This window comes from Lithobates pipiens, unplaced genomic scaffold, assembly GCF_037356315.1.
Source record: "Lithobates pipiens isolate NorthernLeopardFrog02 unplaced genomic scaffold, aLitPip1_a1.2 Scaffold_8, whole genome shotgun sequence".
In the NCBI taxonomy this organism is placed as follows: Eukaryota; Metazoa; Chordata; class Amphibia; order Anura; family Ranidae; genus Lithobates; species Lithobates pipiens.
The window spans coordinates 347,738,408-347,753,048 of record NW_027507903.1 but is presented as its reverse complement, the minus strand read 5'-3'; the positions used below and the strand labels follow the sequence as shown (position 1 = coordinate 347,753,048).

At 42.9% G+C, this 14,641-nt stretch overlaps 1 protein-coding gene across 3 annotated transcripts in view; it reads left to right on the top strand.

Annotated features, from left to right (window-relative positions):
* P4HA2 (prolyl 4-hydroxylase subunit alpha 2) overlaps positions 1–14,641 on the top strand; it is a 190,094-nt gene that overhangs the window by 82,895 nt on the left and 92,558 nt on the right. For all 3 annotated transcript variants that reach the window (XM_077473270.1, XM_077473271.1, XM_077473272.1), the window contains exons 5-6: positions 4,987–5,124; positions 8,288–8,530. In XM_077473270.1, the coding sequence (XP_077329396.1) occupies positions 4,987–5,124; positions 8,288–8,530 (381 nt within the window). The remainder of the gene's footprint in view (positions 1–4,986; positions 5,125–8,287; positions 8,531–14,641) is intronic.

The window sequence follows — 14,641 nt, the reverse complement described above, 5'->3', positions numbered from 1 at the left end:
AGTGCTGCTGGCACTGGGGAGCTACAGGTCATTGAGGGAACCATGAATTCCAACATGTATTTATTTAGTATGTCTTCACCTTTCCTGGTAATCCTGTATTGTATACGTTTTATAATATAGTGCTCACTAATTCACTAAAAAAAAATATTGTAATGAACATCATCACTCGTGATTTAACATTGTTCAGCCAGTTTTCTGATCTGCATTCTTGTATGCAAAAATAAGCTTGCTTCAGGGTTTGCACACGCCAAAATACTTGTTCAGTGAAAATCAGAGAGAAATAAGTGAAGTTACAGGCAGTGGTAACCAGTTTGATTTTTGTTTTCAATTTTCTAGTTTACATTAAGTTCCAATTTTTATTGGTCATACCCGTTTTATTTTAATGATGGTTTTTAAAATGGTTTTATTAAATAATGCAAACAGAAAATCTCTTCTTAAACCACTGTTTAGGTACCTATAAATATTAATGACCCAATTAGCCAGTTGGCTGCTTCCGTCTACAACTGCTGTCTGGAGATCTTCATTTTAGGCAGCCTGGGCGTAGGAAAGAGTTGATTGAGTGGGTTGGATTCTCTCAGCTAAGTACTTCTTTTCTATCAAGATCAGATTGACACTTGGCATGTTTCATTGCATAAGCATACGTACTGCGGCATTACAAGAATGCATGTTTATGCACCAGTAGATTGATAAACCATCTAATATGTTGCAAGTTTAACTTTGTGTGAAGCAAAGGGGAATGTGTATATATCTTTTTATATGTTCAACATTTTTCTCTATTTTTGATGCCAGAACGATGTAAATTTTTACAGCAACGCCTGCCAAGTAAATACCTAAGCTGAATAAATTAGTTCAAATTAGATGCAGGCTCTTCTTGTTACTGCTTTATTTTATCTTCAAGCTATAAATTGTGTTTTCTAAATTAATATATTAAGACTTTTGCAGCTGCCTGTGTAAACCTCTAGGCGTGATGAAACGTGGATGTTTGCTTAAGCCATTTCATCTGCCAAATAATATTCGTGGCAGTTTTAATGGATTTGCTAAATTGAAATTTGCTTTATGACAAATTTTACATCTGTTTAGACTCTCTCAATTTTATCATCACCACTTTATATCTACTTCTGAGGTTCTTCAGCCTTCTACAAATGAAACTGTATGCCCACCCAAGATACCCCCCACCAGCTTCGCTCATATTTTTTGTTGTGCCCCAGGAGTTTGGACATCTTTTCTTCAGCTATGCTGGGAAAAGTGTAACCTAATGTTTTTTCTAGTGTTATTGTTTGTCTTCACTTTTCCTTAATAAAAACAATTTTCTACACCATTGCAGCTATCCAATATGGCTTATCTTCACCCTGGCTTCTGCAGCGCATCCGAACCCCACTTTTCTAGACATTGCAGGACTAGCCTGGAAATGAACCTAGGACACTGGGGTTCTGTTTAAGGTGCTTTTCAGACCCCTTTCTGATAAGAAGTTAACTGTGTAAAGCTTTTCAGGTCCAGAGCTGTTTGCATTGCCTCAGAGCTTGTCCTGTCTCTGATGGACCGCTCTGTAAGCAGATGGTTCCAGCTGTGCACTGGGAACTACCTCATTCATTTGGATCACTGGGCACACTTAAAATTACCACTTTCCACTGGTTTCTACTGGGAAGGAGTTGAGGCTGGAGGACTGACCACTGGGGTCATCTGTTGGGTGGCATATCCCATGCGCGCTGTGCACTTTTTGCTCTGAGAAAGTATTTCCCCCGCTGCTGATTTTTAGTTTGAAATGAGATACATAAAACTCCAGTCCTTCATCTTTTCCTATTGCTTATATAAAGTAAAATTGCTGACCTCCAGTCATCTGACCCTAACTTGCTACCAGCTGTCTGGGTTTTGTGAGTACCTGGGGCCTTGATTCATACTCTGAGCGATCACCACATGTCTTTTCTGGACACCGAGGGGGATAGTTCCATTGCAATGGGTGACCCCAGCTCATACTTCCCTAACTGTTTTATAGAACCATTTGTGACTTCTGAAGGTGCCAATATCTGCAGTCTGGAATCCTGTTATCTTGTAATAAGTCTTAACTCATTATTCAAGACACTTGCTTTTGCACCTCTTTCACCTAATTCCTTGCTGGCACTGACCACAGAGTGTTTTTTTTTTAAGCATGCCCTCATGCTTTGCCCTGCAGATTCTATGCCTATGTCCCTATCAGCTTCTGAGCCACTGGTCACAGCGACTATATCTGATTCGCTCCAATCCCTACCTTATGAGATTATCCTTGAGGAGTCACAGTCTTCTACCATAGCTCTAGAATTCAAAGATTCCTGGAGGATTAGCCTGCTGACCCCAGTCTCTGGTCTTTTAGAGCCCCTACAGCTGAAGTGACCTTCCCATTGTACCTGCCTCTCTAGGTCTTCCTGAGAGAAAATCCACCAGGTGGCTTCCCCAGCTGGTTTCATTTTGACCTGGAGGAGCATTTGGAGGATGCCAGCTGCATGCCCCCTGATATCGGTTCAACTGCATGCTGAACAGTTTCATGTCCAGGTTCAGGAATGCTTGGATGACTCCTTAGAAGCTATACAGCTTGATCTAGTCCTTTCTTCTGGAGTTTTTTTTTCTTCATCTGAGAGCTATCTGGTGATCTCCTCCCTTGTTCTGGGAATTGACCCAGGTGAATAGTCTTGATTTTTGATATATTGTGGCATTTGGGGAGTCAGGAGCATTTCTAAATCTGACTCTTATGATGCTTGAGGCTAGGTAGGATGTTCCAGCAAGGTTTACCATAAAGCTTTGCCTTTTTCTCCTTAGGTGGGACTAAAGCAGAGCGTACTTTGATTCAACTTCAAAGGGTTCTCTCCTGGTAGTTATCGCTTCTGTGAGGTGAATGTCTGACCTTACAGCCTTTCCATGCACGGAACTTCATTTCATTTTGAACCCGTAATGGTAATAGGGGACTTTATGCATAGGACCTTCTTCTGTTCAATTCTTCTGTAGTGGCAGGATAACTAAAGATAAAATGCTTCCTGTGCCCTTCAATGCCTGTCACCAATTGGTTGCCCACCTAACTTTTTTTTGTCTATGTTGTATATTATTATGGTTGTCCTCTCTAGCATTTTTCTGTGCAGTTTCTCAGCAGGTTTTGAAAGTGCAGCTAACCCATGGCTTTAACACAGGTTAACTACATTTTTCTATAGACTTGTATGAAGTCCTGTGGTTTTGGTGTGGTTTCAGATGGAGCACCATAACTCCTGTAGACTGCATCTTTGGTGTGCTTTCTGAAACCGCACCAAAACCACAGGACCTCAGAAGTCTATGGTAAAAAGCATTTAACCTGCATGAAACCCGTGGGTTAGCTATGCTTTGCCCAAAGTGCAGCAGGACTACACCAGGGCAGTAAGAAGCCACCCTTTAGACCCCTTTCACTCTGGAGGTGTTTTTCAGGTGCTTTAGTGCTAAAAATGGCGCATGTAAAGCATCTGAAAAATGCCTCATCTGCAGCCCCAGTCTGAGTGGTTTCACACTGGGGTGCTGCGCTGGCAGGACATTAAAGAAAAAGTCTTTGGTTTAAAAGCACCCCCGCTAAAATGATGGTAAAATGCTGCTAAAACTAGCGGCGCTTTACCGCTAACGCGGCCACGGCCCCAATGTGAAAGGGCTCCTAATGTTTACCATGCCTTGTTTTCTTTTAAGTGTAACTTTAGTCAGAACATTAAGTCCTGCTGGCTCCTTTTTGCAGGTATAGCGATGTAAAACAATAAGACCCCCTAAAAAAAATAGCGCCTGAAAAGCTCACAAAAACCTATTTCTATTAAAATCCATAAATGCTTTCACACTGGGGGAGTGGGCTGGCAGGGCGGTGAAAACACCGCTCTCCATTGAAATTAAAAAGCGCCTGAAAAGCTCTTCAAAAGCGCTCCAAAATAAAGTGCCTATATTGTTTGAATCTAATAATACACTGTCTCACTCTTGCTCTGCACATGTTTAGTTGCTAATTTTTGGCACAGTTTCGAAAATCAGAGCCACTAGAAACTGATCTCCTGACAGCCTAGATTTACTGCTGTTCAGGGGCTCTGGGTATCAGTAAAGTGGCAGCCTCCGGAAAGAAGAAGCAGGATCGTTGCTGGAGGAAACTTACTGCACAGGATAATTTTGGTAGCATAATTTATGTGGAATGTATGTTCCTTGCTAAAGAACATAATTTTTTTTTTTTTTTTTTTATTGATTTGTTAAGAGTAAAGCTCTGCTTTAACCACTTCCCGACACTGGCACTTTAAAAAAAAAAAATGAATGCAGCTAAAAAACAGTAAATTGCAATACATTATTACATTTTTGTTTTTTTGGGTTTAAAACTGCTTTAAAGTGTTTTTAAATGCTTGTGTGTTTTGTTAAAAAAATTGATTTTGTACTTCTCTGATCTGTGCAGTGAAATTTAACAGAGTGGCCCTGAAGCGCCTTTTTTTTGGGTCCTCCGCTGGCTCTTTTGGTTCCTCCTCTCTGGTGAGTGCCTCCATAGGAAGTGGCTTTCTATGGGGGCACTTATATGGGCTTGCTCCTGAACCTCACTATCTGTGTCTATGGATCTGGCCTCGCCTCCTGCTCCCTTGTCACTGCTTTTAATGAACAGCAGCGGAAGCTAGTGGTTCCTGCCGCTTCAGCAAAGCTTGCGAGACCAGGAAGTGAGGAGAAAGAAGAGCTACACCCGAGATCAAATGGGAGCTCAGCTAAGTAAATGGTGGTGGGTGTTAAGGGGTATACTGATGCCCAAACATTTTTTACCTTAATGCACAGAATGCATTAAGGTAATAAATATTTTGGCTTTATAATTACTTTCAACTGTTTGGCAGTGTTTTGTTAAGACAGGCTTTTAAATCTGTTTCGTTTTTTTCTGTTCTCTAAGCAGGTTCACGGTTGACTATATCTGTAGCTGTGTCTTTGCACGTACTCCACACGGAGAGACAGACATATGGGTGTGAGTGATTCATCATTGTGTCTGTTGCATTTCAGGCTTTATTGCAAACCTCACTTTTCAAAGGGAATTCTTTCCAAGCGAAGAAGATGAAACTGGAGCAGCCAAAGCATTAATGCGCCTCCAAGACACTTACAAACTGGATCCTGATGTTATAGCAAAAGGAATATTGCCAGGTTAGTGCAACTAATGATTATCCTCATAGTGTTCAACACATGTTCCTATTCAAGGCTTGCGTATCGTTAAAATGGTCTTAAAGCTAAAGCTCAAGCAAAAAAAAGCTAAATACACATCTACATTTATGTCTTTTTTTTTTTTTTTCTTTTCTTCAAAGGATTTATGGTTCTGTTCAGCTAGTGTTGTGACACATGCATCCCTTCCAGACAATATAACAGGGTGCTGAACTCCCTGAGCTTCTCTGAAGGCTGCACTTCCATTTAAAGTGATGGTAAACTCTCATTTGTGATTTTTGTATGCTCTCCAGTTCTGGGCACCAGTCCTCAGGATGGATGTACTGGAAATGGAGCGAGTACAAAGAAGGGCAACAAAGCTAATAAAAGGGTTTGGAGGATATTAGTTATGAGGAAAGGTTGAGAACACTGAATTTATTCTCTGGAGAAGAGATGTTTGAGAGGGGATATGATTTTAATATACAAATACCATACTGGTGACCCCACAATAGGGATAGCCACGCATTAAAATGAGAAGAAAAGAGGGTTAACCTTAAATTTCATAGAGGATTCTTTACTGTAAGAGCAGCAAGGATGTGGAATTCCCTTCCACAGGTGGTGGTCACTGTGGGTAGCATCGATAGGTTTTAGAAACTTTGATAAGCACCTAAACGACTGCAGCATACAGGGATATACAATGTAATACTGACATATAATCACACACATAGGTTGGACTTGTGTCTTTTTTCAACCTCACCTAATATGTAGCTATATAAGCCTATAATAAAGCTTACCTGTAAGGGTCCTTTCACACGGGGCGGATCAGTTCTGATCCGCCCCGTGGATGTCCGTTTGCTCAGCGGGGATCACTCCGCCGATCCCCGCTGAGCAGGGAGATGACAGGTCTGTCTCCGCACACTGTGCAGGGACGGACCTGTCACAGCGCCGCTCTCCCCTATGGGAGATCGGATGACGACGGACCGCAGTGCCCGTCGTCATCCGATCCGATCCGCAGACGGATGGAAAAATAGCTTTTTCCTCCGTCACACTTTTTCGGATCGGAGCGGGTCGGATGTCAGCGGACATGTCACCGCTGACATCCGACGCTCCATAGAGCTCTATGGAGCACCCGTTCAGGTCCGCCTGAAAAACTGACAGGCGGGCCTGAACGGGACGTTAGTGTGAAAGGGGCCTTAGTAAAATGAATATCTCCTAAACTGGCACTGTTTATGAGATATACAGACGAGCAGCCGCCAGTGATGTCACTGGCGCATGCGCTCTGAAGGAATGGCCTACTCAGGCCATTCCTTCAGAGCTATGTGCCGTATTTGCCTCCCATGCACGGTAATGACATCATCGTGGCTTGTCCAGTGAGGCGGCTGGAGTCCCTGAACCTGGATAGAAGACCAGGTGAAGATGGAAGCGCCTGCAGCGGTGACAGTGTGCCGCTGGAGGGCTTTGTTTCAAGGTAAGTTTCTCATCCTGTGCTAGTATGCAGTGCATAGTAACACATTATTACTTTGCAGGAAAACTTTTTTTTTTTTTTCTCACAAGACTTTACTACTGTTTTAAGCCATACGCAGCCTAGGACATAGTATTAAATGCAAAATCAGTCAGCGCAAAACAAAAACCTTCTGTTTAAAGTATAAGTAACTGAGCAGCTGAACACTAAAGGTAAATATAACAAAAACCTCAAAGAAACATTATAAACCGAGCAGTGCAGCGCTGAAACAAACCCCCCTATTAGTACTATATATAAAGTCTCTCAACATAAACAACAACATAAAAAGGAAAATAATACAAAGTGAATGAACAGTCTATAATGGTACTGATCGACAATCCTTCATTCTTCTCAGTGGATAGAATGCATACTGATATCCTTAATCACCAGACAGCCAAACAGCTCACCTTAAACAATTGACCCCTGACTAAACGGATAGGTCAAATGGAGCATTCGCCTCTGCCAGTGGTCATATACCAGGATTCAGGTGGATCAAAGGGGTGTAACTCAGCTCCTTGGATATCACAGTGTTGTCACCAATGATGGCTCAAACTCCCCACATGGACATAAAATATATATAGTGCAGACCGTATAGATAAAAAAACGAATTTTATTGCCAAAAGACAGGTACTCGCATACAGAGCACTACAACTAGTGCAAAACACCTGGCAGTGACCGGCCCCCTAGCCCCCCCTGTTTTACTTACTTGAACCCTGGAGTTTGACCCAGGGTTGTAGAACCACCTTTCACTCCAATTACAGCTGCAAGTTTTTTTGGGGATGTCTCTATCAGCTTTCCACATCTAGAGTGAAATTTTTGCCCATTCTTCTTTGAAAAATAGCTCAAGCTCTGCCAGATTGGATGGAGAGAATTTGTGAATTTTAAAGTCTTGCCACAGATTCTCAAAATTTTGAAAACCATTTATCATTTTCCTTTCACTTTTCACAATTATGTGCCACTTTGTGTTGGTCTATCACATAAAATCCAAATTAAATACATTTAAGTTTTTGGTTGTAACATGACAAAATGTGGAAAATTTCAAGGGGTATGAATACTTTTAAACACAGGCACTGTGTGTGTGTGTGTGTGTAATAAATATATATTGCATAAGACAACCATCAAGTAAAAAAAAAAGCCTGTCAATATCAGCCTGTCATAAGTCTATCTTTTGACCATTTTTTGAGAATGATAGTTGCTTGCTGTTATGCTGATACTCTGGCTTCAATACTCTAGTCACTATTAAAGTTGAGGGGAAAAAAATCACAAATTCTTATCGGCATGCTTGTTTGGGGTCGCTGGCTCGTACAAGAGGGTCGGCAAGCCACTCAGGCAGTTATCATTTTCAGAAGAGGAAATCAAAAATGACCAGTTTCCTTTTAATGCTTGGTTTGTGTGGTTTAATATATGTGGGCACACGCAAAAAGGTTTGTTTGCAATAATCACCGTTCCTCTCTTTTTTTCAGTTTTGTAGTTGGAATACATAGCAATGTAATATATAGTGGAAATGCATGATCTAGACCTTGTACGTTACAAGCTTAGAAACATTTGCTCAACAGCCGTGATCAATGAAACTACTTTAAAACCTTGCCAACCCTGTGATCATAATGGCTAAGGCCAAGTTATTTATTGTGTCTGCTTTTGATTGTCTTTTTTTATTTTATATTTTAGGAACAAAATATGTTTCATCTTTATCTGTGGATGATTGCTTTGGTATGGGAAAAATAGCTTACCATGAGAATGACTATTATCATACTGTACTATGGATGCAAGAAGCTCTAAAATTGTTGGATGAAGGGGAAGAATCGGTCACTGTCTCTAAAGCGGGTGTTCTAGACTACCTCAGTTACACAGTCTTTCAGCTCGGCGATATCCACAGAGCAGTGGAGCTTACCAGAAGACTGCTAGCGCTGGGTATGTAAAAGCACTTCATGCATTTGTAGTTTTATGAATTGGCTTCCAAAGTTTTTGCCTTGCTGTCAACTATATATTATGACCTACCCATGCGTTCACAGAATGGCATAGGTGGATTATCATTGGTCCGGGACAACTAGAATTAGTGGGGGTACTGCAAGTCAAATAAAATAAGTCTGTAGACTACAAAAGCTTAAATCTGTTACCTGATGTACTTAAAACATCTATTACTTGACTCATAATTGTATTCCCAAACACAACACATGTAGGAGAATAATTTTTATCCCATTATTTAGGTTTAACGCTTAAGAATTCAATGCATCGCTGATCTCTTATCTGGTAAGTATATACAATTTTAGGTTGGTGGGGGGGCACTTTTGAGCCTCGACTGTTCCCCCACGTGCCTCTGCCGTGATGCTTTGGTGCATGACTGCAGCAGAAATTATGGCATGGCACAATTGTGTGGCATTTAGGGGGTTAAAGCAGGTGGGGGGGAGGCATTACAAGGCCTCCTCACCATCCCTCAAATGCTCTCTGAAGAGCAATCCAAACACTGCAAATGTAAATAAGCCCAAAAGCAAACGGGGCATTTGTGAAAAAATACTATGCACAGTATCTGAATTGGTTGCATAAAATGTCTCATTAGTGGACTAGAGGATTTGAGTGTAATTTACAGCTCTACATTTTTTAGATTTCCTTGTCCGTTGCTATATCCTTCCAATGTGTTGTATTCATGCAGTAGATGTCTGTGAAATACCACAAGATTTTCAATGGAGCACCAGATATTCAATACAGCTCTAGAACTGATTATCACTGTTTTGTACAAGGACTATGGGGAATAGGCCAAAATAGCATTGGCAGTGGTAAACCATGCATAAGACAGAGACACCTTAAAACAGTCCAAATAGGTTTGTCTTGCAATTTTATGTAACAAGGCAGCAATTATTATTATTTACTAAAGGCAAATCCACTTTGCACTGAAAGGCAGTCGCTGTAGATCCGAGGGGGACATGCAAGGAAAATAAAAAAACATCATTTTAGCTTGCACATGATTGTATGATAAAATAAGCAGAGCTTCCACTCATTTCAGATCTACCCCTTAGATTTACAGCAACTGCAGTTCCAAGTGGATTTGCCTTTCATAAATAACCCCCTTAGTTTCAATACAGGAGAGCTTTGTACAGAAAGTCTATAGCAAACAAAGCAAGCTTGCTCATCGTCTCATCTTCTATCAGTTCCTAACTAGCAAGTTGTCCCTTAATCGGTTTCCCAAAGCAAACGGGCAGCTCTTGTCACTTTTAGGACTTGTGCACACAGGCCATTTATTAGCATCAAAGTTCTAAAATGCTTTCCCGTGCCTGGGGATTCACAGGTGCTGCTTACAGCAACCAATACAAGTAGCTGCACAGCGGTACACTTGTAAATGCCAGTTGCTTGTACATCGGCGCCTACCTGCACATATGCGTACAGATTATTTACCCAAATGTGAAAGTGGGGCATTTTGAGATACGCCATACGCACATGGGCTGGTTAACACCGATGCAGAAGTGTAGTCACATACAGCCATTCACATGTATTGGTGTCTGTAAATGGCACCTGTGGCTCCCTGGGTGCTGAAAAGCATTGGGAATTTAAGCTAATAAATATCCATGTACATGAGGTCTAACGCCCCTTACACACTATAAGAAAATCAGGTGAACAATAAAAAAGAGCATTTGTCCTACAAGAATTTTCATAGTTTATTTCCTTCCTCAGTTCCGACTTGCTGTGAAACAAGGAGCAAAATCAGACAATCGTTCAGCCGATTGTTTTATTTTTTTAGTCTTTTTTTTAATATGTACCCTACTTTAGTATTCTGTCAGGAGGAGTCAGCTTTTTCACCCAGCAGCAGTCGCTCACAGCATAAAAGGTGAGAAAGGGAGCCATGAGCATCTGTCAGCTTGCATATATATATTCGTATGATGGCCAGGCGACGCGGCTCTCGCTCTGGGCGGGTGTCATGAATGAATGAAATACTTGTATAGCGCACAATGCGAACTGAATCACCTCTAGGCCATCTAGGACATCCGTCCATTTAAAGAGGGCATGCACGTGATCGTGTGCGCGCAGCCCTGTACCTTTGGTGGCGGCGTGTCACGAAGACGATGCTCGCCACCAAGGGGGATGAACATCCATTGGGCATGGCTGTTTATCACGTGATCGGCCGTGATTGCAGATGGTACTGCCTAACTTATCACCGCGCATCCCAGGAACACTGCTAGTCACTGACGCTGGTAAACAGCCATTGGCTGGTGGCTGTTTACCACGTGATCGGCTGTGATCTTTTCACAGCCGATCAGTAAATGTAAACATAGAGCGGTAACGAGATGTGAAGGAGATTGTGGCAACATCTCTCTCATTAACTCTTACAGTGTACACCCACTCACAGTTCATCTGAGTACCTGAGTACCTGTCACTATTCATCTAAGTACCCAAGTACTTATAACAGTTCATCTGAGTACCCGAGTACCTGTCACAGTTTATCTGAGTACCTGACTACCCGTCACAGTCCATATGAGTAATTAAAAAATAAATATGTGGCACTAACTGCAATAAGGAAAAGTGTGTAATCAAACTGAAATAAATAAACACAGATAATCAGCAGTTTAGCATCACCAGACTGACTAAATCCATGAGATAAAAGAAACCAATAATGATCAAACATAACCATTATCGCTCTAAAAATGCATAAGAGGGAATAGCGATCACAAAACAAAGCAGTTAGCCAAAAATCGCATAAAGTGAAAAAGGTTGCATAGAATTGCATAAAGTGCCAAAATCTTCACATAAATTGCAAAGAGTGGATAGCAACCACATAAAATACATAGAAGTGGATAGCAATCACAAAACCAATAAATTGTGAGGAAAAATTGTATAGAATCGCATAACGCACCACACTCTTCATATAAAGTGCAGGAAGGATCCAATACGAATAAGTAGGCCTAAAGTGCATAAAGGTGCAAACAGGACCATACATAACATAAAAACACATACATTCTAAAAGAAAATCACTAAAGTGCAAAAAATCTCATAAAATGCAAAATGATATAAATCAGTGTAAAAAAGAATGTCCAATCAGTGCAGTAAAGTGCAAACGTGAATGTACTGAATCTTTATCAAACAGTTCATATAGAAGGCATAAAGTGCATATGTAGAAAGTGATCGATTTCAGATTCCTCCAATCCAATCGGCAGCAATCTGTGGAGGTCCACACGTTTCCACTAGCCTCTTACCTCCAAAGAAGACCCCTTAAGGTCAGAATGAGCTTGTAATCTGAAGGCAATGGTAAGCCAGCAGTTGATTGATCTCCTCCGATTGTCACAGCACACAATGGATCACTAATGGGGAACTTTCAACTCAGCAGGTGTAGTATTAGGGCATGTGAAGAAGAAAAGCATCCCCATTGTGCAGTAGTTTAATACGGATTTAAGAAGTAAAACAATATATATGCTTACATCAAAAGTATAGATAAAACCGTGCTGAACACAGTACTTCCTGGTCTCGGCCGTGACTGGAACTGACAACACCTGACTCCTCCCTGACGCATTGCATCACTGCTCATGTGACTTTATCAAAGGGTGATGGAGTCAGGTGACAGGTGTCTTTATATAGGGTCCATAATAAAAGCCAGGAAGAAAATAGATCATCAATCTGGCAAAAAACAAATGGGAAACATATCTCATACAACTGGAACATGATCCTAATACCATAGATGAATCTATAGAAATAATAAAAATGAAGCAATAGGCAGAGGAGGCTCTCTAATTAGGCAAATAAGGTGGTCGGTTAAGGCCTCACACTCACAGGGGCCTCGCGACTGCCTAATTGAAGACAATTGCTGACAACAATGCCACTGCGGTGTAGAGCTCTGGCCAGCAGCAGGTTAACATTGACTGTGAGCTACACAGGCAGGCAGTGGAGAGAGGAGATGGAGCATAGTTGTGTCTTGGGGAGGAGGCGAGGCCAGTGCTGTGTTGTCCGGGGAAGGAGAAGGAGAGGAGATTCCAACAGCCAGAACGCATTTCCCGCTGCTCTGGAGACACAGATCGCACCCCCCCAACCATCACCCCCTACCCCTGGAGTATTCAATGGAGTGGTCCCCGCATACCCAGAGGAGGCATCTGGCAGGAAGTGGCGAGGAGGGAAGGAGGAAGAGGAAGGTACCGCGGAGGAGGCCTCACTAGCACTGTATGGAGCCGATGGAAGGGAAGGTCGGAGAGAAGAGGTATCCGGGCCACCCTCTGGGGCTGTCAATCAGCGGGAGGGGATCCGGGGCTCCAGCTGCAGGGAGAGGCACAGCTACCATGCCACAACCACTTTCTGCAGCCAGCAACCACCAACATGAGAGAGCCTGCCCACCCATCCATGTTGCTGCAGAATACCTAAGCCACAGCCAGAGACTGGTCTTTATATCCACTCCCTGTCTCATTCCCTCCACTCCTTTCCTCCTGATCATGTGTCACTAACAGTAAGGGCAACTCAGTCCTGTGTCAGTGTCCCAGTGTGCCCACCTGTAATTGGCAGCCCCTGACCCCTCCCTCTACCCTGTCATTAACCTCGCCTATTCAGGGCTCCACTGTGGGGGGATTGGGAGGTCCCAGTCCAGTGCTGATCCTCAGCCATGGTGGGCCGGGTGCTCCACATCCTGCGTTGGCACTGCCTGCTGATTGGCTTCTCCACTGCTATCTCATTCACTGACACTAGCACCAAGATAGAGAGCACTGACACCAGCACATATATAGAGAACATGGATATCAGCACCAAGATAGAGAGCACCGATACCAGGACTGAGATAGAGAGCACCGACACCAGGACTGAGATGGAGAGCACCAACACCAGGACTGAGATGGAGAGCACCAACACCAGGACCGAGATAGAGAGCACCAACACCAGCACCGAGATGGAGAGCACCGACACCAGCACCGAGATGGAGAGCACCGACACCAGCACCGAGATAGAGAGCACCGACACCAGCACCGAAATAGAGAGCACCGACACCAGCACCGAGATAGAGAGCACCGACACCAGCACCGAAATAGAGAGCACCGACACCAGCACCGAGATAGACAGTGCTGACACCAGCACTTTAAAGCTCTTGATATATGTAATTTATACAGTTAATTAATTTTATCGCTTGAATTATTTTTGCCATTATGGACGTGAGTGGGGCCTCATGTCTAGGTTTTGCCTAAGGCCTCACAAAGCCTAGAGCCTGGGTGCCCAACCTTTGGAAGAGCGAGGGCCATTGAAGCGACTTGGTAACTGGTCGTGGGCCAAAATAAGGGTAATGGGCGGATGACAGATCTGTATGTACGCTGCATATGCAGAACGGATATGGACACAGCCCATACTATTCTATGGGCCCTCCAATTCAATCTGATGGAAGGGACGGTTCCCCTTCCCTTTTTTTTTTTTTTAGGAGTAAATGGACAGAGGTGAATGGAGGGTCCGATTGGGTCCTAAGGCTGCTTTCACACTGATGCGCCATGTGCACCTGTGGCTTTCCTGCAGGTTAGCTGCACTTTGCCATAGACTTCTATTACATCCTGATGGTATAGTGCACTTTCTGAAAGCGCACCAAACCCACAGGTAACAGAAGTCTATGGCTCAGTGCAGGTAACCCCCATGTGTAGGATTAGTTTAACAGCAGCCTAGTAACCACTGAAGAACAGATATGCCCATATATACACTGATTTCAGTAACAAACACACCTTTAATATCAATCTTCCATTCAGTTTTCCCCCGGCTGTTGCTGTCCCAGGCAGAGTGCATTTGGTATTGATTGTGACAGGAGCTGGCGCTATACAGGAAGCATTAGCTTATGCGGCTCTGCAGCTTCTTACTTTCTCTACCGCCGGCTTCATTCACAACACTGATGCTCTGGGATGGTGGGTTGGCAACCTGCGATCTGGGCTTGTCAAACCACCATCCCAGAGCAGGAGGTCGTGGGCCACATATGGCCCCCGGGCCACTGGTTGGGCACCCCTGGCCTAGAGCCTCCTCTGGCAATAGGTAAATATAAAAAATAGATGAATTAAGATAAAATAAATGTATATAAAATCCACATAGAAC